Genomic DNA, 26,880 nt, shown 5'->3' with positions numbered 1-26,880 from the left:
ATAATTAGGGCTGATTCAGGTTCATAATTAGGGCTGGTTCAGGTTCATAATTAGGGCTGGTTCCGGTTCATAGTTAGGGCTGGTTCAGGTTCATAATTAGGGCTGGTTCAGGTTCATAGTTAGGGCTGGTTCAGGTTCATAATTAGGGCTGGTTCCGGTTAATAGTTAGGGCTGGTTCAGGTTCATAATTAGGGCTGGGCTAGGTAGGGCTCGCTCAGCTATATGTGTGTATGTAGTCATGTTTTTAATGTACAATCATTTAGCTGTATTTTTACTTTTTGATGTATAATGGATACATATTCTTCTATTCAGTTTAACTGAGCATGAGAGCTTACAGACTAGAACTCCTGACTTCCTGTTAGTTGTATGATCTTCATAAGAACACACTCTGGGAGAAGTTTTGGAGCTGCTGAGCTTCTAGTCTAACTTCATCTTTGAACATCGTTTATGGTTTTCATCTGTTGTAGATCAATACAGTGATAACCAGTTTTTGCTGATTTTCTTTGAATGTTTTTATTTTCAATACAGAGACATATTAAACTGAAGAAAACGGGAAATAGAAGATTCATAATGTGTCCTCATAGTTTTTTTGGTTGTTGGTGCTTAAAAGAACAACGAATTGTTAACAAGTTTGAAACCGTCAATATTAGAATATAATAATTTCAATGTTTCATTCTGTGAAAAATACTTTAAAAAGGAAACTGTAGAATTTTGCTTTTGCTGGAAAAGTATTTATTCCTTGTCAGATGAACAAAACATTCGTATTTGTGAGTCACTTTGTCACCAAAAGATATTCTTTGAAATACAGGAAGTTACTTTGTGCTTCGTCCAGTGGAAGAAAACATTTACATCAAAGTTTGAAAGTGAAGGAATCAGTTTGTATGTAGTATGATACGCAGCCGCTGCTCCTTACTTCATCTTATGAAAATATATAATATTCAGCAGGAATTTATTCAACTTTCTACATTGTTCACTCAAAAGATTAAAAAAAACTTAACTTCAGTTTCATTTCATAAAAAATGCTTTTCTCTGAGAATCTGATTCAGTTCGATATTGTTAATAATTAGTCTTTAGTGTTAATAACTTGAGTTAATAGTGTTAATGATTGGTGTTAATAACTAGTGTTGATAATCTAATGTCCGGCTCACACTGGAAGCTTCCTCCTACAGCGTTTACTCATATCTGAGTTATCGATTAGTGTCACCGGATCCTTTTCCTAATCAAACAAAGAAAGACAAAGAAGCTTAAAGTGAGAAAAGAAAACTGACGATTATCCCACACGGAGATATAAAAATAAAAGAAATAAGAATAATCAAAGGAGAAAATGAAAAAGAAAAGCGGCCATCAGCATTGATTACTTCTGATTGGTTAAAAGGGAACAGAGCGACCTTTAATGACCCCGACTGAGGACGAATAAAGCTGCTAGACTAAGGAATAAAGGAGGTTTTTGTCAGTATTTCCTATCAATAAATCACTTTACAAATCAAACGACTGAAGAGCCGGACGTCTGATTCTCGCATCGAGACCTGAAGGCAACGCGATCATTAAACCGTAAACTAACAGAACTTAATGATACGAACAGAGAAGATGTGATTGATAAACCTGAAGTAGGATATGTTTCTTAATGAGCCTACAGAGACTCTCTCCCGTTCCTTCCATCACTTCCCGTTGCGTAACAGCTGGGCTTTAGCAGAAGAAGAAGCAGAGGTCTTCACATATCGGAGGTGATATCTGATGGTGGTCCTCAGCTGATCTGGGGTCAGTTCACTGCTCCTTCAGACCCGGATGAGGAAGTCGAGGCCGAGGGAGGCGGGGATGTGCAGCGTCTCCAGGCTGAGGGCGGACGGCGTGTAGGGGAACAGGACGGGGAACATGTGCTTTGTGTCCATCAGGAGCTGAGGGGGGTCGTGTCTCTGCTGAGGACGGGTCTGGACACACAGGTAAACAACCAGGTTACACAGTGGGGGGTCACTGGGAAGGACCACTTACTTTTAAGACAGAGCCCAGCTGTTAAATCCTATTTTAAATGAGTATCTGCATATATATATTTATGTATTTATATGTCTCACCTGGATGCTCCTGATGAAGGACACACTGACTCTCTCCTCAAACTCGTTCAGAGGAGTGTAGAGGTTCAGGATCTTAACGATCTGCAACAGAGGACAACGGTGATCAATACGCCCGATGTCTCCAATCAGCTGGGGGGGGGGGTCAGCTGACCTGCTGCGTGCTGAGGGCGCTGCACAGCGAGCAGATGGCCTCGGCGTCCTGAGTCGTCTTCTTCTTCACCTGCAGCAGCTGAGCGGCCTGGATGATCGGCTCCAAGGTCTCTGCAGCTTTACTGTGGGACAAGTTGTTGGCCCGAAGCCACTCCTCCATCTGACTGGTGTTGTACCTGCACACACAGACACAGGGTCAGAGACAGGATGTAGGAGACAGGACCCGGGACCCAAGGGGACGCCGCGTGTCTCGCTACCTGAGCTGCATGCCGTTGCTCCAGGAGCACACGTCCTTGCGCAGCAGCAGGTTGTTGAGGGTGACGGCGTTGACGCAGTGGAACAGCTGACGCACCACCTGACCCACGATCTCGGGGTCCAGGCCGTGGTCCCGCATGGTGCCGTGGAACTGGCCCAGCTGCCGGATCAGCGCCTGCAGGGTGTAGGTGGCGGGCCCGCCGCTGTCCACGTCCATGCTGGACGAGCGGTTCCTGTAGCCCATCGTCTTGACCCCCGCCAGGCTGGGGATGCTCTCGCTTTCCAACATGGCCGACACTGAGGGGGAGGAGGGGGGCATTATTATAATATAACCCTACACTATATAATGTATTGATGACTATGATACATAAAAGTACACTATATCATTTATACATCAATATGATATATAACAGTACACTAAAAGTATTACTATGATATCACAATACACAATATTTTGTAGCGTCTTGGTGTTGTGGCGAAGGGGAATCCTTTTATTCGTTAGCATTAGCGACAGTTAGCGGACATCACTAGCATATATAACCAGAACTCACCGATCATGGGCTGTATGATGCCCTCAGCCACCTTGATGAGCTGCTGGTAGATCTGGATGGAGAGGTCACTCAGCACCTGCCGGTACTCGGCCAGGTCAAAGTTCTTCAGGCAGTGTTCGTTCTGTTTGCCCGTGTTCTGGGTCATAAACGCCTAAACAACAAAAACAGCTTGTTACTCTGACCATTACAAAGCTGACATTTAGCATGTTAGCTCAGCATTTTATCTACAGCCAGTTTCATTTTAGCTCCATGTTAGCACATTAGATCAGGTTTCCTGTTAGCATGTTAGCCTAGCTGCATTCAGGTGGTGCGGGTGGGGCTCTGCTCTCACCTCGTCTCCGCTGTACTGCTTCAGGCAGTGGAGCAGCCGGCTGGTGTTCGCCAGCCAGAAGGACGTCATCTCAAAGTCCTCGTTATTCTTCTGCAGACGGAAATACAACGTAAACATCTAGCTTTCATCAGATGGTCGCTGGGTGGAGGACGCTCACCTTGAGGACTTTCTTGATGGCGTTGATGGTGGAGGTGAGCAGGGACTCCACCTTCTGGTCGTCATTGACGTAGTCGGCGTGGCGGATGCACATGAAGAGGATGTAAGCCGGCAGGCAGGGAACTGTGGCCGACACGGTGTTGGGCCTGATGTCTGAAACACATGGAGAGTCCAGTCAGTGAGACTGACCTGTGATCAGTGAACAGACTGACCTGTGATCAGTGAACAGACTGACCTGTGATCAGTACACAGACTGACCTGTGATCAGTACACTGACTGACCTGTGATCAGTGAACAGACTGACCTGCGATCAGTACACAGACTGACCTGTGATCAGGGTACAGACTGACCTGCGATCAGTAAACAGACTGACCTGCGATCAGTACACAGACTGACCTGTGATCAGGGTACAGACTGACCTGCGATCAGTAAACAGACTGACCTGTGATCAGTACACAGACTGACCTGCGATCAGTAAACAGACTGACCTGCGATCAGTACACAGACTGACCTGTCATCAGTACACAGACTGACCTGTCATCAGTGCACTGACTGACCTGTGATCAGGGTACAGACTGACCTGCGATCAGTGAACAGACTGACCTGCGATCAGTGAACATACTGACCTGTGATCAGTGCACAGACTGACCTGCGATCAGTGAACAGACTGACATGCGATCAGGGTACAGACTGACCTGCGATCAGTGAACAGACTGACCTGTGATCAGTACACAGACTGACCTGTGATCAGTGCACAGACTGACCTGTGATCAGTGCACAGACTGACCTGCGATCAGTGAACAGACTGACATGCGATCAGTGAACAGACTGACCTGCGATCAGTAAACAGACTGACCTGTGATCAGTGAACAGACTGACCTGTGATCAGTGAACAGACTGACCTGTGATCAGGGTCTTAAACAGTAGGGCCTCGTCCTCCTTGTAGTACTCCAGCATCCCCTCAAAGTCCTTCTCTTTCCTCTGGACCGTCACCTGGCGGCTCAGTGCAGGTCTGGACCGGCTGGTCTGAGCTGCAGCCTGAGAAGCTACAGAGACAGAAGGAGACAGGGACACAGATTGAAAAAGGGGGAGGCAGGTTGAGACACAACAGTCTCTGATCAGCTGACGGAATCGACCCTTTGACCAGCTGCTCTCACCTTCTAGCTCCTGAACCTTCTTCATGTAGATCCTGAGCTGCTTCTTTAGCTTCCTCTCGTTCTTCTCCAGTTTCTCCACTAGCTCCTTGAGGTCCTACAGACAACGACAACATGGCGATGAGTGTTGCTTCACCCCCTAGTTGTTGTCCCCTGGAGCCGGTCCTCACCAGGTTGTCGTTGGTGAGCCTGGTGATCTCCTGCTGGACGCTGTACTCCACCCGAGCCTCCGGAGACAGAGACGCCGTGTAGCTCAAGATCTCCTGCTTCTTCTCAATGTCGTCCCTCAGCAGCTCGATCTGTGTGTGGAGAGCTTCCAGCTCGTCCCCATGCTGCCTGGACTGAGTCTGCAGCTGAGCCTCCAGCAGCCTGTTATATGTCCATACAAATATATACTTCATGATTTCTATATTATATACATATATGAATAGTTTAAATTCCGTACTACATGAATAAAGACAGATTCAATAATTCCTTTAATGTAATAAAATAATTCCCTCACAAGGTTCATTTTGTCTTGAAAGCAGAAGCACGTCCGTACACTTCTGATGTAAGACTACGGTTTGAGGATAATTAGGATTAATGTATTAATTTACTGTCGTACGAGTTGCACACAGCAGAGTCAGGAGCCGCCCAGAGTACACAGATGTTACTGCAGGGATATGAAGAGTAGAAGAAGAACGAGAAGAAGCAGAAGAAGAAGAAGAAGAAGCAGCAAGCAGAGACCTGGCCACCTGTTTGAGGCCCTGGTAAGCCAGACCCAGCTCCCCGTCTTCATCGAGAGGACACCAGTCCTGCAGAGTGCTGCTAGCGCCCATCAGGAGGAAGAGGACGAAGAGGAAGAGGAAGAGGAGGAGGAGGATACAGGGGAGGAGGAGGAGACAAAGCAGCGTGAGGAAGCTGGAGGAGACACTGAGGTCCACAACAGAAAGTCAGTTTCATGTCTCGGGGTGGAGGCGTAACAGAAGAAAAAGAGTGAATCAATTAATTATAAACAAATCATATCAAAAGTAAGAATACATTAATTATATATATTATGTTAACTTAGATTTAAGGTTTGGTGCAGCATGACTTTAAACCATGATTTTAATCTGAACTAAACTAAAGCTTAACAACATTTTGACTGCAAGCAACAAAGTCCTCTGCGTGACATCACTGCCCCCTGCTGGGCGGGAGGCGTTACCATCAGGCGAGACACCAGGTGGAAAAAAACAAACACACCTGAGAACATCAAATCCGGGGCAGCGTCTGACACTTTAAACGGGGTGACAGGACTTACTTCTTGGACTCGCGCAGTCCGTGGTACGCTTTGAGAGCCTCCTCGCTGTCCAGCGGCTCCTTGTCCTCGCTCACCTCCGGAGCTTCACTGCTCTGCTGCTGAAACAACAACAACATAAACACATGCACGTATGTAATATGTATGACCTGCAGACATCGTTCACACACTCACTATTGGCTGGTTGTTCTCCCGGATGTGGGCGGCGCTGACTATCTGAGTCCTCAGGATGAGGACCTCCTCCTTACGGCCGTCCAGCTCCTCATTGGCTGAGCGGAGCTGGCTGAGCAGCAGGTTGTAGCTGTCCTGAAGCTCCTTGGACGAGTCGTTCTCAGACGCTCGCTCAGAGATAGACTTCCTCAGCTCGTTCAGGTCCTTCTTCAGCTTCTTGTTCTCTGATTCCAGCTCCTGCCTCTGAAGAGCGTGAGAGGAGGAGATGATGTGGGAGAAGCACATGGAGTGAGAGAGGGATATGATGTGAGCACATGAGGCGTGAGGAGATGATGAGGTCCTGTACCTTCAGGTTATTGTAGGCCAGATCAGCAGTCTCCTGCTCCGAGGTGGAGCTTCTGGACTCTGAACCCTACAGTGAAGCAAACACAAACACCAAAGTGAGATTAACTCAGTTTGTCAGCGAAGCTCCTCTCCATGAAGAACGAAGACATGGGAGCAGAAGTCACCCTGCTTCTGGCCAGCTCCTCCATCTTGTCCAGGTTGACCTGCAGCCTCCTCCTCTCCTGCTCCAGCTCTCGGACTCTCTTCTGCAGCTTCATGAACAGGCTGATGTCCATGGCGGCCTTCTCCAGGCCCATCTCCTGCTCAGGAGGAGACACAGTTAGAACCAGGAGGCGAGCACCGACCCCCCTCTCCTCCGCACCGACTCACCTCCACTAGCTGGATGGAGTCTTCGGTGTCTCCCAACTCCGAGGTGGAGATGGAGGTGTAGTTGGAGTCGGACTCCAGGCTGCTCTGATTGGACGGGTTCCTCCTGTGGCCAGGCTGGAACTGGAGGAGGACATTTGGACATATTTGTGAGTCCTGAAGAAGAATGAGGTGATTCAAAGTGAAACCACATGGCAGGTGACGGAGGTCACCTTGCTCATGGACAGCTCCTCCTTCAGGTTGTCGTATCTCTGCTCCACCGTGGTCTTCTGCTTGAGGAGGTTCTGGTATCGCTGCCTCTCTGCGTCCAGCTCCGCCTGCAGCGATGTCTCCATCAGAGACACACTGCCGCTGTCCTCTGGACGAGAGACACCATCTAATAAGTCATGTGAGAATGAAGGCCAGACAGAGAGACAGAGAGGTGGTGTCCTTGTGTCTCACCTCCAGAGCTCTTAGTGAGCTGAAGAATCCTGTGGTTCATCTCTTCCTTCTCACTCTTCAGCAGAGCGTTCTCTTTCTCCAACTCCTCCACCCGCTGAGGAGACACATGAGGACCCAGAAGGACACAGGATGTCAGAACCAGTCTTCTCCCCCCCACCTATCTTCTGTCCCCATCCTCACCAGTTGGAGCCCCGTCTTCTCCTTGCCGTGCTCCTCTTCCATCCTCTTCCTCTGGGCCGACGCCTCCTGCAGCTCCTCCCTCAGCCGGTCCAGCTCCTCCTGCAGCGAGGAGAGCTGTGCTCCTCCTGCTCCTCCTGCTCCTCCCTGCCGGCTCTGCACCTCCTCCAGCTGTTTCTGCAGCTTGTTGTTGACCTGCAGCAGCTGTTCGTTGTGCGTGCGGAGCTCCTTGGACTGAGGAGGACACGTCGTGGTTATTAATGTGAAGATGGATCACATGACCACCAGGAGTCCTCTGCTCACCTGGTCGTCCATCTTCCTCTGCAGCTGGACGATCTTGTTCTCCATGCCGCTGTTGAGGCTCTTGAGGCGCTCGGCGGAGCGAGCCTCCACCTTCAGCTGCTTCAGGCGGCGGCGGGCTCGAACCCGCCTGAAGAGACACTGGATGGTGATGGCGGCATCACGAGCGCGCCTGAACCTCCGCCTCTGGAGCCAGCCGCGCACCACCTTCTGGATCAGCATGGCCTTGTGGTGCAGCATGAACTGAGGGGAGAGGGAGATTTCTCAAGCACCTTTATTTCCACGAAACCGCACAAAGTACAAGAAACCATTATGGGCCATAACACAAAAGAAAGCAACAATCGGGACATCAGCTCTTCTACAACACGTATATTACACCACAACACGTAGAATACACCACAACACGTAGAATACACCACAACACGTATATTACACCACAACACGTAGAATACACCACAACACGTAGAATACACCACAACACGTAGAATACACCACAACACGTATATTACACCGCAACACGTATATTACACCACAACACGTATATTACACCGCAACACGTATATTACACCACAACACGTAGAATACACCGCAACACGTATATTACACCGCAACACGTATATAACACCGCAACACGTATATTACACCACAACACGTATATTACACCACAACACGTATATTACACCGCAACACGTAGAATACACCACAACACATATATTACACCACAACACGTATATTACACCGCAACACGTAGAATACACCAAAACACGTATGTTACACCACAACACGTATATTACACCGCAACACGTATATTACACCGCAACACGTATATTACACCGCAACACGTATTTTACACCGCAACACGTATTTTACACCGCAACACGTATATTACACCGCAACACGTATATTACACCGCAACACGTAGAATACACCACAACACGTAGAATACACCACAACACGTATATTACACCACAACACGTATATTACACCATAACACGTAGAGTACACCGCAACACGTAGAATACACCACAACACGTATATTACACCGCAACACGTAGAATACACCGCAACGCGTAGAATACACCACAACACATAGAATACACCACAACACGTACACAGCAACACGTAGAATACACCACAACACGTAGAATACACCACAACACGTAGAATACACCACAACACGTATATTACACAGCAACACGTATATTACACCACAACACGTATATTACACCGCAACACGTATATTACACCACAACACGTATATTACACCACAACACGTATATTACACCACAACACGTATATTACACCACAACACGTATATTACACCACAACACGTATATTACACCGCAACACGTATATTACACCGCAACACGTATATTACACCGCAACACGTAGAATACACCGCAACACGTAGAATACACCGCAACACGTAGAATACACCACAACACGTAGAATACACCACAACACGTATATTACACCACAACACGTATATTACACCACAACACGTAGAATACACCACAACACGTAGAATACACCACAACACGTAGAATACACCACAACACGTAGAATACACCACAACACGTATATTACACCACAACACGTAGAATACACCACAACACGTAGAATACACCACAACACGTAGAATACACCACAACACGTATATTACACCACAACATGTATATTACACCACAACACGTATATTACACCACAACACGTAGAATACACCACAACACGTAGAATACACCACAACACGTAGAATACACCACAACACGTATATTACACCACAACACGTAGAATACACCACCACAACAGCAAGAAATATCAAACGGACTATCAGATGCTCCCAATCACGCTCCACAAGCTCAACACTCAACTTCCCCCCAGAGAGAGAGAGAGAGAGAGAGAGAGAGAGACATTCCAGAGTGAATTGAAGACGCTTTGCCTCCAATTCACTGATGATGTCATTACAGTGTCTTCAGATGAGACAACACAGGAGAGGAGGACACGAGGTCCTGATCTGGTCTTCACATGCACCTGAGGAGCATGTGAAGACCAGATCAGGACCAGATGAGGACCAGTACCTCCTGGTAGATGCGGCGGGTGAACATCCCTCTGGTGAAGGCCTGGATAGTGACGACAGCCCGTCTCACCCTCAGGTACGCCCGTCTGTCTCTCACCATGCGGTACTGCTTCTGACAGAGCAGGGCGGCTCGGGTCTGACGCAGGAAGTCAGCGTGCCTGCAGAAAAAAAAGAGACAAACTTTAGAGGAACTAGAAGAAGACGAGGTGAGAAGCATTATGAATAAAACATAGAGCATGTGAAGATGGAGCTCAGTGTTTGCTGGATCACATGATTGAAGGATGAGAAGACCACCGACCTGCGGGCCAGGTACCCCCTCCCGTAGCGCTGCAGGCTGACGGCCATCTTGCGGACCTTGCGGTACCGGACCCTCTGCAGCCAGCCACGCACAGTCTTCTGGATCTTGATGCAGGCCGAGCGGAACCTGTCGGCCCGGAGCTTCTCCAGGTAGGCCACCTGCCCCGCCCGGAAGAAGATCTTCGTCTTCCCAAACTGGAACATGTCGTGATCCTGAGGACACCAGTGATGTCACAACGTAGCAGAGCGACTGGCAGAAGTTGTGTCAATGACGTTTGGAGAAAGAAACCTTGATCAGGGTCTCCAGCAGGTTCCTGCACACCAGCTTCTTGTCCGCTGAGGCCATCTCGGACTTCTTCAGCAGCACCCGGTACCGGTTGAAGAAGTCTGGGTAGGTCCACCTAGAGACACGGGACACACCTTTCAATCATCCACAACTTTATTTAAACACTGCGGCGTTGACAAGACATTTACCTGATAGACAACGAGGAAGAAGAGGAGGACTCACCTGGACGGATACCCAGCTGCACTGATCCGGATCGTCTCCAGGACTCCACAGGCTCTGAGCTGCTGGACCGCTCTCCTGGAATCAAACCTGCAGAGAGAAGACACTTCATCATCTTCATCACAGGAGACACTTCAGATCATCATCTTCATCACAGGAGATCCTTCAGACCATCATCTTCATCAGAGGAGACACTTCAGACCATCATCTTCATCACAGGAGACACTTCAGACCATCATCTTCATCACAGGAGACACTTCAGACCATCATCTTTATCACAGGAGACACTTCAGACCATCATCTTCATCACCGGAGACACTTCAGATCATCATCTTCATCACACAGAAGACACTTCAGACCATCATCTTCATCACAGGAGACACTTCAGACCATCATCTTCATCACAGGAGACACTTCAGACCATCATCTTCATCACAGGAGACACTTCAGACCATCATCTTCATGACAGAAGACACTTCAGACCATCATCTTCCTCACAGGAGACACTTCAGACCATCATCTTCCTCACAGGAGACACTTCAGATCATCATCTTCATCACAGGAGACACTTCAGACCATCATCTTCATGACAGAAGACACTTCAGACCATCATCTTCCTCACAGGAGACACTTCAGATCATCATCTTCGTCACAGGAGACACTTCAGACCATCATCTTCATCACAGGAGACACTTCAGACCATCATCTTCATCACAGGAGACACTTCAGACCATCATCTTCATCACAGGAGACACTTCAGACCATCATCTTCATCACAGGACACACTTCAGACCATCATCTTTATCACAGGAGACACTTCAGACCATCATCTTCATCACCGGAGACACTTCAGATCATCATCTTCATCACACAGAAGACACTTCAGACCATCATCTTCATCACAGGAGACACTTCAGACCATCATCTTCATCACAGGAGACACTTCAGACCATCATCTTCATGACAGAAGACACTTCAGACCATCATCTTCCTCACAGGAGACACTTCAGACCATCATCTTCATCACAGGAGACACTTCAGATCATCATCTTCATCACAGGAGACACTTCAGACCATCATCTTCATGACAGAAGACACTTCAGACCATCATCTTCCTCACAGGAGACACTTCAGATCATCATCTTCGTCACAGGAGACACTTCAGACCATCATCTTCATCACAGGACACACTTCAGACCATCATCTTCATCACAGGACACACTTCAGATCATCATCTTCATGACAGAAGACACTTCAGACCATCATCTTCCTCACAGGAGACACTTCAGACCATCATCTTCATCACAGGAGACACTTCAGATCATCATCTTCATCACAGGAGACACTTCAGACCATCATCTTCATGACAGAAGACACTTCAGACCATCATCTTCCTCACAGGAGACACTTCAGATCATCATCTTCGTCACAGGAGACACTTCAGACCATCATCTTCCTCACAGGAGACACTTCAGACCATCATCTTCATCACAGGAGACACTTCAGATCATCATCTTCATCGTATTTTAAAACAAAGCTCAGCTCTGAAAGCGATCTCTTCCTCCCACCTCGTCTTCCTCGTCCTGCTGAATGAGGCTCAGCTGAGAATCTGTCATGTGACGTTAAGACGAGTCAGCAGCAACATTCACTCAGACCTCCGGACTCTTCTTCATGGGCTCCGTCCACTGGAGACTTGACAGGAAGTGACAGACAGTGACTTCCTGTCAGGTCCGTCAGCTACAGGTACTTTTCAGACCTAGATCATATAGTTTACACACTAATATATATATATATATATATATATGAAATGTGTGTATGTATTACACACTCACACACACACACTCTATATCTATAGATATATATATAAAATGTGTATATAAAATATAAAATTTTGCCCGGGGAGCAATTAGGGGTTTGGTGTCTTGCTAATGTTCATCGTTATTATTCAACACTACAATGTTTTTAGATCTAACCTTTATTGAGACCAATATTCAAATTTCAGGTGTTAAATAGTAAAAATAAATCAAATAAATGTGTGGTTAAGACGACGAGCGATCCGTTTCGCTGGTTCTTACTACTCATGTAATGCTGATCGTACGTTCTGAGCAGAGACGGAGGACTCACATGAAGGGCTCCTTCAGGTCGTTGGGTTTGATGCAGCGGACGTAGTGAGGAGTCGTAGCGTTCAGGGTCTCCATCAGGAGGTGGAGGGAGCTGCGGAACTGAGAGGAACATCATGAGTGGGAGTCACTGTGGGAGTCCTCCAGGGACCAGCAGGGACCAGCAGAGAGCTCACCTGATGTCCAACGGTCTTCTTGTGCTCTTTGTTTGGGGCTTTGGGGGTGGACTTGGCCGGTCTGACGTTCACTCTGGAGGACTTCGGGGGGGCTACATCGTCCTTGTCGTGAAAGAGATCTGCAACCAGCTGAAACTGAGAGGAGACTATTAAACGTTGTGTAGGAACCAGGTCGCGCTACATCACACATTATGATTGGCTGACAGTGGGAGACGGTCAGCTGATTCGCCGGGTTCCCCTATGCCCCGCCTTATGACGCGACTTATTGGCCATATTCCTCCTTGCCTTGCTAAACGCTAGCGTTACATTAGCTATGATGCTAAACTGATGTCAAACTCTTGGCTGGGCTCCACGGTTCTGGTTCTTACCTCACTGGCCTTCAGGATGTTGATCTGCTCCCCGTACACCGTGTCCCGGTTCTTCTCCAGAAAACCTTCACTCTGATATTCCACCTGTCAAGAAAAGAGAGAGCTGCATCAGAGTCACAATAATCACATGATTACCTCCAAGATGTTCCATCCTGTCGCCGTGGCAACATAACGGCAGGTTTATCAACACGATTAAAGTCTTAGTTATTTTCTTCTATGTGAACTTTTCTATGCATCTTCATATTTAGTTTATCTATTAAAACACTACATATTCTTTATACTTCTTTAGAAAACTATTCTGCTTCAGGAAGCGGTGAAAGGACTTTTGTTTGTTGGTTTTTTGACCCGGTCGGCCTCCACTCACCTTATCAGCGAAGTGGACGATGATGAAGGAGACGTTGGACATGCGAGGTTTCTGAAAGTGAGCACTGACTGAGTGCTGCTTGTACAGCTTCTGGGCCCAGTTCTCGTCCGTGCCCTTCGGCACCTGAAACAGGAAGTGGATCATACAGGAATTCCGAAGGTGTCAGAACCACTATTTGGACCTACAGAACGTTTGACTTTAGCTACAAACAGAGATGTAAAATAGCTAAATTGTTAGCAGCGAACGTGGCAAAAAACAATCCTAGGATTTTGACATCTCTCATTTTCCTGAACCTGCCATTGAACAATGTAATGTGCTCAGGATGGAAACACGAGACGGGTCGACTGACTTTGCACTCTTCGTCTAGCAGGTCCAGGATGCCAAGCCGAGCCTCGATCAGGTCGATGCAGGGCTGGTTATCGTAGAAGTCGATGAGCGTCCAGGGGATCTGCTCCTTCATGTACTCCTCCTGCTCCAGCTTGAACACGTGCTGAGGACACAACGGAGACTCGTTAGACGTGGAGACGAGAACGACGGGAGGTCATTGGAATCAAAGGAGGAGGCTCACAGAGTTGAACTGCTGCTGAAGTTTCTCGTTGGCGTAGTTGATGCAGAACTGTTCGAAGCTGTTCACCTCAAACGTCTCGAAGCTGCAGACAAGCAGAAGGAGGACTTAAAGGTTTTGAAGTTATTTGTTTCCAGAAAGTCTCACATTTCCTCCAACAAAGTTCATTAAATATATATGAAAGAGAAGAGGTCTGAGAATCTGAGATGTGTTTGAGATAAACTATATTTGTGGCAAGCAGGTGTAGAGTAACGCAAAGTGACTGGAAATTAATGTAAATGGGAAGTTATTAATATACCGTTTATACACTGAGAAATACACAGGAAGTAATAGTCTATAGAGTTAAAGTGATGTAGGAGCAGCTTCTAGTGCTAATCCAGGTTTACACATCTAGGGCTGGCTCAGGGGACAGTTGGGACTCAGGTTCACATCTAGGGCTGGCTCAGGTTTACAGTTGGGACTGGTTCAGGTTCACATCTAGGGCTGGCTCAGGTTTACAGTTGGGACTGGTTCACTTCTAGGGCTGGCTCAGGTTTACAGTTGGGACTGGTTCAGGTTCACATCTAGGGCTGGCTCGGGTTTACGGTCAGGGAGAGCTCTATCTATTGATTATATAAAGACTGCTGGACTTCTCACCCATAGATATCCAGGACTCCGATGAAGGAGTGCTGTTTGGAGGAGGTGTGCAGGGCCTTGTTGATGTGCTCCACAATCCAGTCAAACATGCGAGCATAGATGTGTTTGGCGAGCGCATCGCGGGCATTTTCCGCCTGCTTGGTCGACATGTTCTTCACGTACGTCTCGGTCGCGGTGACGAGCTTCCTGTGACAGAGCCAGTGCTCCATCTGCTTTAGCTCCACCCCCAGCAACGTGCAGAAGTGTTTCAGATGGAGGTCGTCTCTCTGCAACACACACACACACACACACACACCTGTTAGAGGACGTGCTGATCATAGGTGCAAGCTGTAACTGTGGCGACGCACCAAGACGTGACAGGACTCCCCGTCTCGCTGCGAGCAAATCTCGATGTTTCCCAGATGAAGGATGGAGGCGATGACTTTAAAGATGCTGCTCTGATTGCCCTCCTTTATCCCTGAGAACCAGACAATCAACGTTTGTGACAATGAGGACAATGAGGACATCCTCTCAATGTTAATCATTAGTCATTTTTCGTCCTCACCCAGCAGTGTGAAGGCCTCCCTGGTCTTCTCCAAGTCTTCTGCATCGTTCACTCCCTCAATGAAGATGTTCTCTCCCATAGACGTGAAGGTGAAGTCTTCAGCACTGGCTGAGTGACGAGAAAGCATCAAGAAGTCAACAATAGATTAAGTAATAACATTTATATTGATTGAATCTAAAACCTGTAAAACCACAAACAAAGACAAACCACACCAGTCTTCTTCAACTAACTGAGCTTCAAACTAAAATTTACACAAACGGCTGTTCATCTCCTTTAAAGCTGGTCAGGGTAAAGCTGGTCTTGGTAAAGCTGGTCTGGTTAACGGTGGTCTGGGCAAAGCTGGTCTGGTTAAGGGTGGTCTGGTTAAAGGTGGTCTGGGTAAAGCTGGTCAGGGTAAAGCTGGTCTGGGTAAAGGTGGTCAGGGTAAAGCTGGTCAGGGTAAAGCTGGTCTGGTTAACGGTGGTCTGGTTAAAGGTGGTCTTGGTAAAGCTGGTCTGGTTAACGGTGGTCTGGGCAAAGCTGGTCTGGTTAACGGTGGTCTGGTTAAAGGTGGTCTTGGTAAAGCTGGTCTGGGTAAAGCTGGTCAGGGTAAAGCTGGTCTGGGCAAAGCTGGTCTTGGTAAGCTGGTCAGGGTAAAGCTGGTCTGGGTAAAGCTGGTCTAGCGGTGACTTACCCAGGCAGAGGTCCTTGTACTCCGGTAGGCTGGCTGAGGCACACAGCTGGTAGAAAATGTGATAGTTCCTCTCGTCCTCTGCCTAAAACACACAATTCAAACATTGAGACGTGACCTAGCGATCGGCACAAGAAACTGACCCATGGAACCAACACCCACCTGGAAGACCACGCGGGACTTCTCCAGCAGGTACGTCCTCATGTTGGCCCCAATGATGCGGTACTGGCGATTGAAGCCAATCTCAATGTACTTCCCGAAGCGGCTGCTGTTGTCGTTCCGGGTGGTTTTAGCGTTTCCGATGGCCTGTTAACAGAAGATTAGATCAAATACTATAAGACAGTCCCATGACAGAGTCATCAGCATCATGTAACACCTTCAGCTGCAGGGAATGTTCACCAGGAACAGGACTTTAGGGACTTTGGATGGGTGGCATCTGAACTCTGCTCATGAGGAACAAGGTCTTTGAGGAGTGCTAGTTAGGAACCTTTAAAGTTTGGGTCTGCTTTAATTTGGTAGTTGCTGTGCAGAAGTGAGGGAGGGGGGTCAGCGTGAACATGTGACTCTCGGTGAAACAGCAGGGAGCCCACTGACCTCCATGATGGGACTGGAGGCGAGCACCTTCTCCTCCACGTTGGTGTCGCTGGTCGAGCCGCCCACCGTGGCGAAGAAGCGCATAGCGTACTTGGCGGAAACCGTCTTTCCCGCTCCTGATTCCCCGCTGACGATGATCGACTGGTTCCTCTCGTCTCTGCACACAAGAAGAGATTCATCAGCCACGGTGCTTCCAGGAGAAGTCAATGAGGTCATTGTAGCTCCCTCGGTAACCTGGCCATCTGCTTGTAGGCCTCTTCGGCCACGGCAAAGATGTGAGGGTCCATGTCGCCCATGTTCTGACCGCTGTAGGCCCGGATCACCTCCTCCCCATAAATGTGCAGCTGCTCGTATGGGTTGATGGCCACCAGAACAATACCTGCACACACCGCCAAGACATCATCCATTCATCGTCCAATTCATTCAATAATGTTTATGCTTCTCTACATGCAGACATCACCAATGTGAATCTAAGCAGCCTGTTTATCAGGAATCAGGAATCAGGAAACATTTATTCACCGCAGTACGTGTAGATGTGGTTGGGCTCCAGGAAGCGGACCTTCAGGTTGTGCAGGACTGCAGGTTCATGCAGGTAACTGAGAGCAGTGAGGTCGTTCTCGCCCACCAGGATGTCAGGGTTACGCAGGAAAGGGAGGGGGTTACTTTTTGGACCGACAGGGTACTCCAGAGGCTGGGCAGGGTGGGGGGAATCAATGACCCGATCAATACACAATCAATAACAAAACAAACGGGGTTTGTTGTTCAGATAGATACCGTGTCATCCTCCAGAGTGAGGTGGAGCACCGGCTCTCCTTCCTTGTAGTCCCTGACGATCTCGGCAGCCCTCCACACGTGGTCCGGGTCGGGGATCCAGACCCGCGTGTACTGGAACACAAGAGACCAATGAGGTGGAGCTCAGTGGTGCTCAGAGTACCACACTGAAACAACACAGCAAACAGCACACAACGTGCTCATCATCAGACACATGAACTCTGCAGGTCGGATTCATTCACGAGGACGTCAGGAAGCATCAAGTAATGAATCCTAACGAGCAGCTGATTCTGAGTCCGTGTCTTTGGGAGGAGAACAATGTCCCGATCGGACGTGGATGCAAATCTGCTTCTGTGAAACCAGAAGGTTGTTTGAATGAAAACACTTGTGGTCACATGACCCAAAACCATCTCATCTCACTATTGAAGGGACGTGATGGTCTCTTTGTTCATGACAGTATCGTCTTTTATATTTACATATTTAACACAACGTTTTGTGCTGTTTTCACACTTCTTCTGTCTCAAATGCATTTGTAAAATTATATTAATTAAAAGTTATTATTATTCACTTTTCTTAAAATACTTTGTGATGCTGTTAATGCATAAATAGCACAGTAGAATTGTTTATGAGTAAATTATCAGTGAGGTTTCAACATTTTTCTGTGAAGGCTGTAAATTCAGACGTACCCGATGCAATTAAGCAAAAGATAATATAATATAATAATAATTCAAATGAACTATTCACCAACGGACAGGAAGTGATGTCTTCCTTAAAGGAAGATCAATAAAACATAGAAGTAATCAGACTTCCTGCTGCCGAGGACAAAACTGCTCTTTGAGCTCTAATCTGAATTATTAACCAGTGAGTCTTGATTCTATCTGTCTCTCTCTCTCACTATATATATATTATATATATATATATATATATATAAATAATGAATCAGTATGTTCATATACAGACGCCATGTGTGGTTTTAGAAACAGAGACTGATCTGAGATCAGCTGAAGCTCAAACTAACAAGCACTAATAAGACTCAACATTTGTCTATTTTCTATATTATGATCTATTACTACCAATAATATATATTTAAATTGTTGGTTCAATGTTTTTTGTTTCACATTTGAAAAGACGTAACGGGATATTATAATGTGTTAGAAGAGTTAATCATTAGAGGATTTGATTAGACTGATTAATCAATAAAGTAACGGTCGGTTGATCAGATGATTTAAATGATTGTTTTTTCACCTGAACAGAAACTACAATCATTTTTAAAGACGTTAGCCAATCAGAGGAGCCCTTCAGTCAGTATCTGGGACACCAACCGACCAATGGCTCATCAGCGTGGTCGGCACGGAGACAACAGCAGGGATGAGCACACACACACACACACACACACACACACACACACACACACACACACACACACACACACACACACACACACACAATGGCTGAATAGATGAAGCCACATAACACAGATTCATTAAGCAGAACAGCAACGTTTTACATCAATAATTCAAAGTGAGTCAACAACGACAACAACAACAACAGCTCAGTGTTTGCCTCGCCTCATTATGTCATCACAAATATTAACTTATTCATCATTTATTATCAATTGACTTTTACTTCTATCAGACAAAGAAGGATTCTTTAGAAACAGGAAGTGTTCCACATGCCGGTAAATATTTAGCAGCCATATTTGCTTTTTCGCAGTTACATGAAGCAGAAGCTCGTATGAGACTCTGTCATATATATATATATATATATATATATATATATATACACACACACACACACACACACACACACACACACACACGCACACGCACACGGGGAGGTGGAGGAGGAGAACTAGAGGAGCAGGTTCAGTAGGAACCTCACTGATTTGAAGCAGTGAGACCGTTTGAATCTGTCTCACTGCACTGAGAGCAGCCGGGTTTCGGGTTGCCTCAAGGCTCCGCCCACTGATGAGTCACGCCGTGACATCACAGAGGAGGCGGGCGTGTCCCACAGGAAGTAAAATTAACCCATTTACCTGACAAGGAGTTTTGATCTTCAGATCACGTCAAAAAGTGAGACAAGGGGACGTGATTGACAGGTCGCCAATAGACCATAAAGCAGGAGATGCTTTAGGGCGGGGCTAGACGCTGATTGACAGGTCTCTAACAGATGAATAAGGCGTCGGTACGCCCTCCTACTCATTCCTAATTGGTCACTTCCTGTTCAACGGGTGATAAAAAAACAAGAAAAAGAACTGGAGGCTTCATGAAGTCCACAAACTAATGATGATGTCGCTATGACGACCGATACTTCACTCTGACGGCCTGCTAGTTATTGGTTAACCAGCAAGGATTAGCAAAGTGTCTCTTCAACAATCTCCCCAAATGAAATGTACAAACAGATTGAGGGAGACATTAAATCCCCCCCCCCCCCTTCAGGGTAATCCTCTTCCTTAAGACCCCAAAGCTTCATCACACGTCGTCAACCGTCTCAGTCTCATCTCTACTCAACACAAACGGTTTATTTATTGATCATTGAGTGAGAATAACCATATGAAACACTGCGAGAAGAGATTATTGTTGCAATTAATAATAACACGACACATTATCCACAAATTCACTCATCTCATATTTTAAGATCAATCCATGTAGCAGATTGATGTGTTGAATTTAATCTCTTTATGTTTGTGCTATTGATTATTAACTATTTGAGTTTGAACATCATAAATGCAATTGTTTGAAGAGGTTTTCACTGATTGATTTATGATGTTATGAGCTGATAAACATATAATTCAGATTCTCTACGTATTAAAAGTGAATTATGTTTCTAAAACTCATCAAATCAAATCTATTGATCCGTCAAACCATGTCGCGTCACTGCGGGTCAAACTCAAGTCGAAGCCCCGTTTCCCACAATGCACCTGGAGACCGCCGGCTGCCGAACCTTTAGCCCCATGACGTCACTGTGACGTCACAACAACCTGAAGCAGAAGACAGCTGCAAGCATCTCTGTGGGTGTGTTGATAAAGTTTAGTAAGTAGTCATTTGTGTATTAACGACGATGACGATGCTTATTATCAGTGTTTAAGAAGTAGAATTCATATATATTCATTTCACAAACTACTTTCACATCGTTGTACAACATTTCAAACTGTCTCTTTGCTTCCAAACCGCATGAAAACAATCATTTACATTTGCTCTGAGCCCGCTCGTGCCCGCGCAGCGCGCCGCCGGACTCCATATTGATAAACGTGTATTTTAAAGAATCACCACTTAAAGCGCTGAACGTCAGCGCGCGACTCGGCAGCAGAACTCTGCCCGGTTCCCCGGTTCGTTCGGCCTCCCGTTAATCAGCCGCGGAAATGATTGGCATATTGTTTCAGCGTCCTCGCGCCGCCGTGACGTCACCGTGCCCCACAGGTAGGGTCACTCACCTTTGAGTAGAGCTCGTTCACCGACATCGTCCGGCTCGTGGACCCACGAACGGACGAAGTCCGCTCGTGCCGTGACCCGTTAAAATCCTCCGACCCGCAAGCGAGTCGGTGTGAACCGGGCGACGCACCGGGCAGGTGTTCCCTCCGGTAACCGGACCGCGGAGGTTCCCCGGCGTCCCACTTTAACGCGGTAAAGAGCCGGTATCGGCCCGGTAGTGGCCCGGTGTTGGTCCGGCGTTGACCCGGTGTTGACCCGGTAATGACCCGGTATTGGTCCCGTATTGGTTCGGTAATTAGGTGGAACAAACGGCTGCAGGACCAAGACTTCCGGGCAGAAAAGAGACGATCTGATTGGCTGTTTCCTCTTCCTACTGTACACACACACACACACACACACACGCACACACGCTCACACACACACACGCACACACACACACACACACGCTCACACACACACGCTTACACACACACACACACGCACACACACGCACGCACACACACACACACACGCTCACACACACGCACGCACACACACACGCACACACGCTCACACACACACACACACACACTGGGGCTCAACTTGATGCTCGCGACCCCCAAAACGGCCCCCAGGTAGAAACTTCATATGTTGATCAATAAAAACTATAAAAGGAGGTCAAATATTATTTAATAGGTATTCATTCTTTTTTTAATTCTTTTATTTGGTTAGAAAAATGTACATCGTCAATGTCTAGTATTGATTTGCACTATTTTTATATTTAACAACATTTTGTCAATTTCATACTTGAAAATTTGCTTATTATTGTTATTATATTCATAGTGGTCGTATATACAATATATAGATATATATCAATATTTAATAGAAAGTTACTTCGTGTATATAATATATACACGGAGCGCGTTAAAACACATAATTATGTCAATGGCATTTAGTTATGCATTCATTTATTGACTTACTTACATATAATTAAATAATTCATCCATTTACTTTTTAATTTATTCAATCATTAATTTGCTTATTTATGAATTTGTCAATTTACTTATTCATTCATATATATTTACTTTATTTGCTCTTATGATTTATTTATTTTTTCATCTAGCCAATGAAAGCACAGCGTCACAGTTTTCATCGTCGCCAACAGCATAACAATAAACATAGACACAAGAAATAAAAATGTATAGAAGTTAAGAACTTCACACAAAGAATCAAATATTATAAAATAAACTACTACGACGGTTATGAAACATAATGAGAGACAGTTAAAAATATAAAAACCACAGAATCACTGAGATTTAAACAATACTGAAGTCTTCAGTGATTTGATTTATTTTATGTCTGTTAACAGTATCATAGTATCATATGGAGATATTTAAAGAGTTGTTATCATAAATGTTCACGTCTTTGAACCTGGTTTTGTTGACATGTATGTTGTGGAAATGTCTCCATGTTCCATAAGTCTCCTTCGCACCGAGGGGCATAAAGAGCAACGAGTTGAGTGTGAATCAGCTGTTATCGCTGTGGAGCTGATAAGGAGGGAGGGAGAAGATAAGGAGGACCTTTACCTTGGAATACGGGTAATAGTCGCTGGTCATCCTGTCGGCCAATCAGCAGATCGATACATCAATAGATCACCGGACCCTCAGGAGTCCCAGCATGCTGTGCAGCTGTGGATCGTGTGACTGTGGGAAGCTGCTGATCTCAGACCTGTCAGCACAGCGACATTTCAACAGATAATGGGCCCACACCCCGTCACGCCCTCCGCAGGTATGTTTACCTGTGGGCACGACGCCCCGCCCACAAGGCGCTGCTGCACCGCATTATGATGACACGTCATTTTTATTCATTCTTGCTAATATTATTATATTGTTTTGTGTTAATGTAAACATAATTATCATAGTATTAGTATTATTATTTATACTATGCTACAAGTCACATTTATTATATTATTTGTATTATCATTGTTATTTATCCACTGCTGCCTTTGTAAAATCTGACAAGTTGATCTCTTTAATTAAAATCCATTATTATTGTTAGTAAGCTATAAGAATTACAAGACGTTTACTTTACATCTAGTTGTAAAGTTGACTTGTTGTATTTATTTATGATTATTCTGCTGTTGTTGTTACTACTCTTATTATTTGAATGAAGAGTTTATTCATGTAACATATCAATAGACATCCTGCGCATGCGCAGCTTCTGGGATCGAACCGTCGACGTCGTGGTTGAGAAACAAGCAGCTCCACGCAGAACACCTCTGACGTCATCTCACACGCCTCTCCACTTGTTTATAGGCCACGCCCCTCAGCTGCCTGCCCGTCTGTGATTGGCCGGAAGTCACATGACCTCATATCTGCGATATAAAAAGTGACACTTTGTTTCCTTTATAATTATCATGATTAGAAGATAATAAAAAAAGTGTCTGTTATTCAGGAGGGAGGAAGAATTACATAATGATGTATTATACATAGATGTACTGTGAAGTAAAAGTACTCCTGATACACCACAGGGTCACGTGACCAACGAGGATCATCATGAAACACGTTTGTCTGGTCATTCAGAAAAGAGAACGTGTATTATTTGAGAAGGTATATTGTATCTTTTTATTATATATTGTTTAACAGGTGAATATTGAATGCAGTATTCCAGTGACTCGTGAGCTCTGATGGAGGCGAATAGAGGCTCACAGACTCTGATGTGTTGGTACATCTCCTTCGTGGATAAGATGTGAGGGTCCTGACTCTGTGAGGCGACGTCTGGAGGCCACTCTGAAGGGATGGCAGGAGGAGGAGGAGGAGGTGTGGGATGTGGGCCTGGACAGGATCTCCTCCTTCCTCTGCTCGTACAGCTCCTGCTGGATCAGACCCTGCTGGTGCTCCATCTCAGCCCGAGCTCTCTGCTGACCACGGAGCTGCTGCTGCTGCTTCATCTGGGCCTTCAGGGCGGCCTGGTACTCCTGCGAGGTCTGCTTCAGCCTGAGAGGACCACCAGAGACCATTCAGCCAGTGAGACACGAGAGCAGATGGAGATTAACACGACAACGACGTACCTCCTTTTCTCCTCCTCCTCCATCAGCCTCGTTTCCTCCATCACTTTGTCCAACTGGTCTTTTTCTTTGGATAGCTCCACTTGTTTCTGTAGGTTCTGGTCCACTGTAACACACACGCAGAAACCTTTGTGTGGTGCTGCAGCTTCTTGTGGAACACGAGGGATCGATGAATGTCGTCAGTCGTCCACCTCCGGCTTTTCTTACGTTTGTGTTGGATCTGCAGACTCCGAGCCTCCATCACTTCCTCCATCAGCCTGTTTCTGGCCTCCCTCTGCAGGCGGCTCTGCTCCGCCCGTTTGGTCCAGACTTCCTTCAGCGACTCCTCCACCAGCTGCTCTATCTCCTCCTCCTCCCTCCTCTGCTGCTTCAGCTCCTCCGATAGATGCTGCCGGTACCTCTGCTGCTCCTCACGCCACTCGGCCTCAACGACAAAGAGCCACCGTTCACCCTCTCTCCACCTGATGGAGGAGCCCTCAGGTTCCTCCTCCAGCTGTTCTGTGCTTCGTTACAATCCATCCATAACAACATGGTTGAGTGCTGCTCTCTGCTGGTCACGACCAGTAACTTCATGTTTACTACCTTTATTCCCAGTGCGTTGTGGTGAAATATAACAAAGTACCTGAAGTACATCTATAAACGTGTTTCTTTTGGTTAAAGTATGAGACGTAGTTAAAGTAACACATTATAACTGTACTTTAGACACATATTTAAATATATTTGTAAATGATTTGGTGAAACATGAATGTTACTAACGACTGATATTACGGTTTTAGGTGTGTAGTATTAATACAAGATAAAAATGGTAGCTAATGACCCATTTTATATGTATTCTAGTTTATTCTACTAGTATTTATACACAGCGGTATCACTCTGACTCCAGTAGTCATGTGAGTATAAATAACCTCGCTCCCCTTTACCTTCCTCACGGCGGCGTCCCGTCTCTCGTCCACTTCCTGCTGTAGCAGCGTCTGCAGGACGCTCATGTCCAGCTGCAGCTCGTCCTGCTGCTCTCTGGACAGACGCTTCATCTTCAGACGCAGACCCTGGTCCAGCTGCTTCCTCCGGGTCAGCCGGTCCCGCTGGGCCTGCTGCCGCTCGCGCTGCTCCTGCAGCCGCTGCACCTCCTGCTGCCGCCGCTGAGGACCACAGGGACATGGCAGGTAGGAGCCACGAGAACAGCTGTCCTCCTGCTACCTTCATCCAGAGAGCAGCCCCATCAGGATGAAGGGACCAGGAGGACTCTGGGAGGAACCATGAGAACACCTGGAGCAGTTTCTCGTGGATGTGATTAGACGCACCGTAAGCTCCGCCTCCTCGTCTCTCAGCTCCCGGTGCTTCTTCCTCTGCTGCGCCGCCTCCTCCATCTGACTCCTGATGTCGTCCAGCTGCTGTTTGCTCCTCTGGCGCCGGTGCTCCTCCCTCTGCGCCTCCTTCTCCTCTTTGGCCCTTCGGTCGGCCTCCCACAGCTCCTCCATCAGCTCCTCCTCCTGCTGCTGCTGCTCCCGCTGCCGCTGCCGGCTCCTCACCTGGGCGGCTCGCTCCTCACACACCTGCTGCTCGGTGCGCCGGCTCTGGACGCCCCGCAGCTCCACGCACTGCTCTCTGATTGGAGGAGGGTCCACACACGTCAGCAGGAGGTTCTGTTGTACTGTCTAAAGTACTGCGTGTACCTGTGAGAGCAGTACTGCGTACTGTGTACTGTGTGCTGCTCTCACAGGTGAGCTCACCTGAACTGCTGCTCCAGCTTGTGGGAGACCAGCTGCCGGCGCTCTCGCTCTCTCTCCTCTCTCAGCGCTTTAGCTCGTCCTCTCATCTTCGCTTGCTTCTCCAGCGACGTCTCCTTCATCTCCTCCATCTCCTGCTGGAGCTGCTGCTCCTCCGTCTCCAACAGGACACGAAGCCTGGGACAGAAGGAGACAGACAGGAGGACACATAAGAGAGGTGGAGGCAGACCTGACGAGACGGGCAGGTGGGGACACACGGGTACAAACAGGAGGAGACAGACTCCGCCCCCCAGAGACGGACCTGTCTCTCCTCTCCGCCACGTGGACCTCCTGCTGGTCCAGAGCTGCCTGGACTCGGCGGTCCACGGCTCCTCTCAGGAAGCGAAGCTGTGAGCTCTGCAGCCAGGAAGCGGTGATGTCACACGAGCGCTGGTTCTGAGTGGAGTCCAGGACCTGGTCTCTGAAGGCCTCTTGCTTCTGTCTGTCCAGGGTCAGCTGGTCTGCAGGGCGCGAGGACGGGAACTTCGCTCTCTGCACAGAGGATCGTTTGACTTATTAAGCTGTGAAAGATGTCAGGATTTATAAATGAATGAAACCCACCAGCTGACTTTATCTCTTAATATTATTAATATACATTAATACTATATTAATAGTATGTATTAATACCGTGTTGCGTTACACAAAAATACCATTTCAAGTTTTCAGTTTACGAGAGGAAATTAGTTTTGAAGCCAAACATGAAGAAACACAAATACATGAATGTGTCCAATAATGCTCCGATCTGGATAATACTACAATTTCTAATGATGATAATAAAATGCGAAATTAACGAGTAGAGTAGAGAGTATTTTGAAAGTAAAGTTACTTTTGGCTAAAAATAAAAACAAAACTACCTAATGAAGATAAATGGACTAAATGTAACGTTACTAGTTGTGGTTGATTCATTTCAGCGTCAAACAGCAGTTGATACCGAATAAAACCCTAAAACAAGCAGCATTAGCATTAGCATTAGCCTTAGCTTAGCATGTCTCACCACAGCCACGGCGTGAGGCGTCGGTCCCGTGAGCTCGCGACACTTCCTTCTTCTTTGACAAAGCAGCATGTTTGTATGAATATTAATAATCGATTCACCTGCGAGCTCGTTTAAAACACAACACAGCCGCGGCGTCCTGTCACCATGGTGACTGCGGACAGCGGAAGTGACGTAATGGGTGACGCACGCGGACACGGCGCTCTGTTGCTTAGAA

The 26,880-nt window shown here is 46.9% G+C and overlaps 2 protein-coding genes across 8 annotated transcripts; both read right to left on the bottom strand.

Annotated features, from left to right (window-relative positions):
* Window positions 1-709: 709 nt before the first annotated feature.
* On the bottom strand, window positions 710-22,586 carry myo5b (myosin VB). Of its 7 annotated transcripts, none has more exons than XM_078088533.1 (39): window positions 22,426-22,586; window positions 17,433-17,543; window positions 17,178-17,349; window positions 16,893-17,037; window positions 16,659-16,815; window positions 16,227-16,370; window positions 16,068-16,149; window positions 15,395-15,502; window positions 15,198-15,307; window positions 14,851-15,116; window positions 14,218-14,299; window positions 13,999-14,139; window positions 13,650-13,772; window positions 13,286-13,369; window positions 12,918-13,052; window positions 12,746-12,843; window positions 10,625-10,711; window positions 10,406-10,517; window positions 10,118-10,329; window positions 9,821-9,977; window positions 7,746-7,985; window positions 7,446-7,676; window positions 7,266-7,359; window positions 7,037-7,200; window positions 6,828-6,947; window positions 6,623-6,757; window positions 6,460-6,525; window positions 6,117-6,356; window positions 5,946-6,043; window positions 4,837-5,035; window positions 4,670-4,763; window positions 4,415-4,558; window positions 3,514-3,665; window positions 3,357-3,446; window positions 3,026-3,176; window positions 2,477-2,771; window positions 2,221-2,395; window positions 2,070-2,150; window positions 710-1,928 (listed from the first exon to the last, which is right to left on the bottom strand). In XM_078088533.1, the coding sequence occupies exons 1-39, from the start codon at window positions 22,453-22,455 to the stop codon at window positions 1,776-1,778; spliced, it is 5,478 nt and encodes a 1,825-aa protein (XP_077944659.1). In that variant the 5' UTR covers window positions 22,456-22,586; the 3' UTR covers window positions 710-1,775. The 7 variants fall into 7 exon arrangements, with proteins under 7 accessions (XP_077944659.1, XP_077944660.1, XP_077944662.1 ...); XM_078088534.1 differs by having other exon boundaries at window positions 5,946-6,040; XM_078088536.1 differs by having other exon boundaries at window positions 7,037-7,182.
* An 850-nt stretch (window positions 22,587-23,436) lies between these two features.
* On the bottom strand, window positions 23,437-26,864 carry cfap53 (cilia and flagella associated protein 53). Its single transcript, XM_040169820.2, has 8 exons — window positions 26,667-26,864; window positions 25,935-26,164; window positions 25,637-25,810; window positions 25,208-25,511; window positions 24,827-25,045; window positions 24,114-24,330; window positions 23,910-24,012; window positions 23,437-23,835 (listed from the first exon to the last, which is right to left on the bottom strand). The coding sequence occupies exons 1-8, from the start codon at window positions 26,733-26,735 to the stop codon at window positions 23,544-23,546; spliced, it is 1,608 nt and encodes a 535-aa protein (XP_040025754.1). The 5' UTR covers window positions 26,736-26,864; the 3' UTR covers window positions 23,437-23,543.
* Between the last annotated feature and the right edge of the window lie 16 nt (window positions 26,865-26,880).

Source organism: Gasterosteus aculeatus, chromosome 14 (assembly GCF_964276395.1).
Source record: "Gasterosteus aculeatus chromosome 14, fGasAcu3.hap1.1, whole genome shotgun sequence".
In the NCBI taxonomy this organism is placed as follows: Eukaryota; Metazoa; Chordata; class Actinopteri; order Perciformes; family Gasterosteidae; genus Gasterosteus; species Gasterosteus aculeatus.
This window is presented reverse-complemented; position numbering and strand designations above follow the sequence as displayed.

Excerpts from the sequence above, each read along its gene's own strand:
- myo5b (XM_078088533.1), bottom strand. The coding sequence starts at position 22,455 with ATGACCAGCGACTATTACCCGTATTCCAAG. Across the intron at positions 17,038-17,177 it reads CCACATCTACACGTACTGCG|GTATTGTTCTGGTGGCCATC; the intron begins GTGAATAAATGT and ends CGGTGTGTGCAG. Across the intron at positions 14,140-14,217 it reads TTCAGCAGCAGTTCAACTCT|CACGTGTTCAAGCTGGAGCA; the intron begins GTGAGCCTCCTC and ends TTGTGTCCTCAG.
- cfap53 (XM_040169820.2), bottom strand. The coding sequence starts at position 26,735 with ATGCTGCTTTGTCAAAGAAGAAGGAAGTGTCGCGAGCTCACGGGACCG. Across the intron at positions 25,046-25,207 it reads ACGAGGAGGCGGAGCTTACG|CGGCGGCAGCAGGAGGTGCA; the intron begins GTGCGTCTAATC and ends TGTGGTCCTCAG. Across the intron at positions 24,331-24,826 it reads GGGACGCCGCCGTGAGGAAG|GCCGAGTGGCGTGAGGAGCA; the intron begins GTAAAGGGGAGC and ends TTTGTCGTTGAG.